General features: G+C 48.6%; 2 protein-coding genes across 2 annotated transcripts in view; both read left to right on the top strand.

Moving 5' to 3' along the window:
* Positions 1-296, top strand: part of SEZ6 (seizure related 6 homolog) — an 8,996-nt gene extending 8,700 nt beyond the window's left edge. Inside the window, 1 exon segment of the mRNA XM_019471762.1 lies at positions 111-296. Within this exon segment, the coding sequence (XP_019327307.1) occupies positions 111-296 (186 nt within the window).
* Positions 112-6,000, top strand: part of PHF12 (PHD finger protein 12) — a 32,598-nt gene continuing 26,709 nt past the window's right edge. The window contains exon 1 of the mRNA XM_019471818.1: positions 112-292. The gene's annotated coding sequence lies outside the window, so the exon portion shown is untranslated. The remainder of the gene's footprint in view (positions 293-6,000) is intronic.

The following is a 6,000-nucleotide window of genomic DNA, read 5'->3' as shown; positions in this document are numbered from 1 at the left end:
GGCCCGGGGCCGCTTTTCCCCCGTCGGGCAGCTGGGAGAAGGGCGCTTGGGGTCAGGGTCCGTCCCAGCCCCTCAGAGCCCTCTCTGTCTGTCTGTCTGTGCATGTGCAGCAAATCCAAGCCCTCCTGGCTCCCCCCAAGAGCGAAGATGGGGAAAAGAAGAGCAGGAGGCCCGAGAAGGAGCCCAGGCGAAGTGGCAGGGGCACTAACCACGATAGCTGCGATAGCTGCAAGGAAGGAGGGGATCTGCTGTGCTGCGATCACTGCCCCGCCGCTTTCCACCTCCAGTGCTGGTAAGGCTCGGCGCTATCTCCCTCCGGATCTGGCCGTCCCGGCCCAGGCAGCACCTTCCCTCCAGCGGCTCCCGCTTCCCGTTAGGTCCCTGCCTTGCGCGGGGAGGGGGGGGACACGGGACCGGGCGTAGCAGGCAGGAACAAAAAGGAGGTGCAAGCCCCACTCGGGTCCATCCCGCCGAGACTAATCCACAGCGGCCGAGGTGAAAAGCCCCCTCGCTGCTTTCCCTGGGGGTTGGGGGTTCACCACCCTTCTTTCTTTTTGTGCTGAGCAGCGGCCGAGAGGCCTAGAGGAGGAGCGAGGCCTCTGGCTGCGCGGCCTGGCTCCTTTGGTGCTGCCCCTACCCGGCCTTCCACCCCCCCGCCTCCTCCGCCCCGAGCGGATAACTTCCCCTCCTCACTGCCCCCTGCCCCTACCCGTCCTTCCACCCCCCCGCCTCCTCCGCCGATAACTTCCCCTCCTCACCCCTCTCTAAGGGTGCGTTGCCTGGGGGGGGATGACGTTCCCAGCGCTTCCGTGCTGCTGCAGCTGCTGGGAATAATGGAGGTTGCTGTCTCTGTGTCTCCCTGCCTCACTGTTTACAATATGGCGACCTTCCTTTAAATTATATTTTTATTCTCAGCGCCATTTTGGCTGCATATATGACTTCCAAACCCTCGCGGTGCCCCCCCAGTATCTCAAACGTGAAAATACCTTCCCTGTGGAAATCCAGGCCTCCAGACTTTAAAATTGACCGGGTTTATTCTTTTCCCTCCTTTTTTCCTTCCTCCTGACTCTTCGGACCTGCTTGTCTCATCTGTGGGAGTGACTGCCGTGAATTGGGGGCAGTCGGGTCCTCTTGCCGGGAGTTGCGTGGCTTTGTTGATGAAGGCAGATCTTTCTGCATGCAAATCTGGGTGCCGTGTGGGAGTCGCGGTGCGCGTGGAGGCGGTGGCAAAGCTCTAGTCGGTAGAGGCTGCAGCGGGGAAGGACTCTCGCTGCCTTCTCTCGCAGCTTCCTAAGCTCTCGGCACAAAGCGACCTGCCAAAGGCACCTGAACTTTCCGCCCCAAAGTTTTTTCCTTTCTGCACCGGGAGCCCAGATGCATCCGGGGCCGCCTTACCCCCATCTCCCCTTCAACAGTTGACACAGGCGGGCGGTTTGTGTTAAATTAGCGCAGCCAGAGTGGATAATGGAGTGGAGGAGGGAGCGGGGCAAGTCAAACAGCTGGAGCTCGGGCGTAGAGAGTATTCTTCCTTAGGGGAGATTTTTTAACCACATTCCTTTCTCTCTTTCATGCTTTAGAGCTTTGTTTGCCACCCTGTTACAGCTGTCTCCTCTTTGCTTTTTTTTTTTCTTCTTTTGCTTGGTGGTTATACTGCGTTTATATGCTAATTGCAGGTCTCTGAACGCTTATTAAACTGATTGCTGATACCAGGAAAACTGACTTGTGCGGTCACAGTTCTGTAGGGAGTGTCCCGTTAGCAGCATATAGCCAGACAAACCCGACAGTGCTGTAGCGTGCAGCCATGACATCATCCCTCCTACCCGGAGGAAGTGCTACTGGTGGTAGTGCAGATCCTCTTAATATTTACTAGAAGGACACTAATTATTTTTTTTTTTGTCCGGCCTTCTTGGTGAGCTTTAATTTAAGGGTTTTTTTTTTTTCTTCTAACGGGCCTAGTTGCTTAAAACTTGGTGTTTGCTTTCAGATGCTGCCGAACACATCCTGAGCCTTCTCTTAGTGAGGCTGGAGCGATGGCTAAAACTTCACATTTTGAGACGGAAGAGCTGTGACTAACGCTGTAGAGTTTCCTGGTTGACTCTGAATCCTAGTTAAACCTAACCGTTAGTGAGACCACTTTGTGCATGGCTGAATTTCATGGCTTAATTTGGCAAGTTTCTTGTAGCTGGCGAGTGGGAAACAGTCATGTACGTCAGATATCTGTAAAGCTTTGGCTGTACTTGAGTTAGCTGCGTTATAATTACCAAAAAAAAATAATCTTTGGCTAGCTAGTCACCCTTCAGAACAGAAATGGAAGGGGCAATTCTGATCACACCTTCTCGCTTCATTTGTTGCCTTTCCTGGGGTGTATCTCGGGTGATCGTTTTGACAGTAGCCCAGACCCTGCCGGGGGAGGTGGCACGGTCTGGAGTGGCGCAGCGGGCCAGCTGCGCGCTGCTGGACAGGCTTCGCCTAAAGGCCTCCGGCTTGGGCCCGGTTCTGCCTCCCTGCTCGTGGACCCCTGTCCGTCGCTTGGCCGAGGCCTTCAAGTGAACCAGGCTGTTTTGAAGGGATGCTCGGTTTTTGTTTTCGTGTTTTCTTCCCTGTACCTCCTACATCTTGCTTAAAGTTAAGTTTCCGTTCTGGATATAAACTTAGGCATAAAGGCAGCACTTGCAACTTCCTTTCTGCCTCCTTTTTTATTTAAAGAATAGCAGCTGTAATGCAATGCTTGTTTTAAGTCATTTGAACGGCAGTTTAAATATACTGCTGGGGCATACTAGCTGAATTGTGTCGACAGCTTACCTGTTCTTTAAATATTTATGTAAGCTTTAGTACCAGGTTGCATTTATTATCAATATAGCAAAAAGAGGAAAACAAAAAGAGAAGAGCAGCTCTTAATTGGACTAGGATTTGTAACCAGTTGATTAAAGCTGTATAGGAGAGGCCATATTATAAGAGAAAATGAATGACAAGGGTGTGATCAGCCCAAGTCACGCAGTAGGCTGGAGACAAGCCCAGGAGTTAACCCAGCTCAGTGGCCCATAAACTAGTTTTGTTTCTTCCTGCGTAGAGAAGGCTCTTCTGTATCGTGGTGTTTAAACGTGTAGCGAGCAGGTTGGCTTCATTAGGTAAGTGTGTGGTTCTCAAACTTCAGCGGTTTGCCTTAACTTCAGTTTGGTACCTAAACCTGTTGTCTTCTGCAGAAAACAGAAGGCGCTGGGCCAAAACCCCCAAAACTTTCCCCGTCTGATAGTATTACACATCACTGATGGGAAATAACAAGTTTTGTTGATACACTGTGGAACGCCTGCTCTCCTGAATTAATGTGGGTGGAAGTGGCTTCCCAATTCATCCGTCAGGGTGTCAGCTCTTCTCACAACTCTGTTTCAGAATTGCTAGTTCAGCGTAAAACTCCTACAGGTGCTGTAAGAGTCCACGGGCCGGGAGGATTACCAGCCTGGCTGCAGATAAACTGGCTTGGTGGGAGGGATACAGGAAAGTGTAAAATCCCTTCCAGATACTTAGTTTCAACATACTTGGATTAATATCGTAGTCAGGTGACTGTCTTCAGGTTTGAATTTACAGAGAGGTTTTTTTCTGTCCTTAATAATTCTTGAAAACAGAACAGAGGATTTTTAGCTCTTAAGTCTGCTTTTCGTTATGCTGTTTGCCCATAATCTGCTGCTTTGGGTAACGGTGCAGCGTACATTTTCATTCTGATGTTCTGCCTTAACCCAGGCCCCTGGGAATGGTGTACGCTGCTTCTTTACATGATTGAAAACCAATTTTCCAGTACTACTTCTATTCTTCCCTGCTTATATCCTCCTTCTGGCTATGTGATTGTTAGAATTCCCTGTATTTTCTTGAGCTTGTGATAAACTTGATTCACGCTGAAGTCGGTTTGCAAAGTGACTGATGTTGCAAATTCATTACAGCTTCGCTGAAGGGTCAGAAAGATCCCTGGGAGAGGAAAAGTTTAGTTAACAAGCTGGGGGAGGGTAGTGACAACAGGAGGGAGAACTAACACAGAACATTTTGTGTTTGTTTGTTTGCTTTGTTTTTTTTTTTTTAAAGTCACTGCCCGAGTCAGAAAGATCCCTGGGAGAGGAAAAGTTTAGTTAACAAGCTGGGGGAGGGTAGTGACAACAGGAGGGAGAACTAACACAGAACATTTTGTGTTTGTTTGTTTGCTTTGTTTTTTTTTTTTAAAGTCTCACTGCCCGAGTTTCTGGTTGGAGGAGCCCAAAATCGCTAACCTCGCTGAATGCTGCTGTTCAAGTCCCTCTTACAAATCGCATGCTGCTGGCTGTGAAGCACTGCTAGCATGGCAAAGTGACCTGAGTTGCCTAAAGCTGACCAGCTGCCCGTTACGGTAAACAGACAGTACCAGTTTTGTGGCACTGCCCAGCATAAAAGGCTTCCCTTAGCTGCTGGATCACCCCGCGGCTGTGCTGGGAGAGGTACGCTGCATCCGTACTGGGGCCTGCTAGCTCCATCAGACTTTTTGCAACGCTTGCCTCTTCATGTTTATGTTTGGAGCATTTGGCGCCATTTCCCCTCTGATTTGGCAGTCTTGGCCGAAGTGCTGTTGTCGAAGAACTGGAGTAACGGAGCTGCAGAGAGAAGCAGACGAAGCTAAACTAGCTTAGGTTTTGCATATTTTCTGTGAGTCACGTCGGTTAAGTGCTTTGCACAAAGAAAGGAAAAAAGTTGTGTTTGACTGGTGGGACGGCAATAACTTTTTCCCCACCTTATTCAGGTCTAAAATGTCCTGCCTTATCTTGGCATTTGGTCTAGCTTTGGGGTTTTTACATAAATACTCATTCTGTGTGAGGGGAGGGAAACATTAGCCTGTCTATTGTCTTAGCTAATCCTTCCCTTAATGGGCATCTTCGGCTGCCTCGGGGGTTTCAGGTGAAACTTTGAATGGTCTGAAGCATCTGCCGCTGCAAGGAGTAGCAGGGAGTCCGGAAAGGTGCTGGAGAGGCTAACTTCAGGCCTAACAGTGAAGTACAGAGGAGGAGGGTTTCAGTACATTGAATTACATCTGGTGGTGTGACTCTTACACACTGGCACTTCTGACAGCTTCAAAAAAGCTTGTAGGTTAACTACAGGAAGTTTTTTTTATTTTGAGGCTTTCTGGTTTCTTTTACATTAAATGACTGGCAAAAGCCTACTTTAATGTTCATGTAACTGCATTTTGAAGATCAGATAGTAAGCTGTTCTGTTCCAAATATTAATTTAAATCAATCTATCTTAACTGATAGTTTGTTAAAACTATATACGTTTTTTTAGAAGCAGCAACTTTTATGTATCTCTGGTTCTGGTATTTTGGTAGCGTTGGGGCCGGCGTAGTCTCGATCCTAAACCAGAAGGAAGTAATTGCACTGGCTTGGTTTCTCAGTGCGGAGGGTCACTGCGCATGTGTCTGCGGATGTGGTAACATGATCAGTCTTGGCAGTTCTGTTCAGCGGAGAGATCTTTCACTCTCCTTATTTTGTCCTAAATCTCTCGATGCAAAGCCAGATAAGGTCAGCCTAAATCTACGAACTTAAGCTGAGGGCACCAGAAAACCATTCACAGTAAGAATTTGATGAACTAATCTAATTTTGGGACTTGCAAACCATGATTCTCACCTGTGCATGCATGTATGTTGCTGGTGTTAAACTGAGCGTGAGCAGATTTTGCAGCGTGGGCAAGAGTTGGGCGTTCAGATCAAGCCGTGGATCGCTGCTTCTGTTCTCGACATCAGCGTAAAGTGGTAGGAGCAAGGCATTGGGATTCTGACGAAGTCAAGGAGGGGGATGTTTAACTGCTTAACTTAAGCTTTGTCTTCAGACGTGGCTACTGTATGGACTAGCATTATGTCAAACATCCGTAATGATCTGAAGCTGTTTAAAAGGGCACGGTACAGGACTGTTAAGAAGGAAAATTCTCCACTGTTTTGTCCCTTTGCTTGGGAAGGTGCCAGTTTTATGTTGACTGGGACTTGTGGAACTG

This window comes from Aptenodytes forsteri, unplaced genomic scaffold (assembly GCF_000699145.1).
Source record: "Aptenodytes forsteri isolate BGI_AS27 unplaced genomic scaffold, ASM69914v1 Scaffold66, whole genome shotgun sequence".
Classification (NCBI taxonomy): domain Eukaryota; kingdom Metazoa; phylum Chordata; class Aves; order Sphenisciformes; family Spheniscidae; genus Aptenodytes; species Aptenodytes forsteri.
This window is presented reverse-complemented; position numbering and strand designations above follow the sequence as displayed.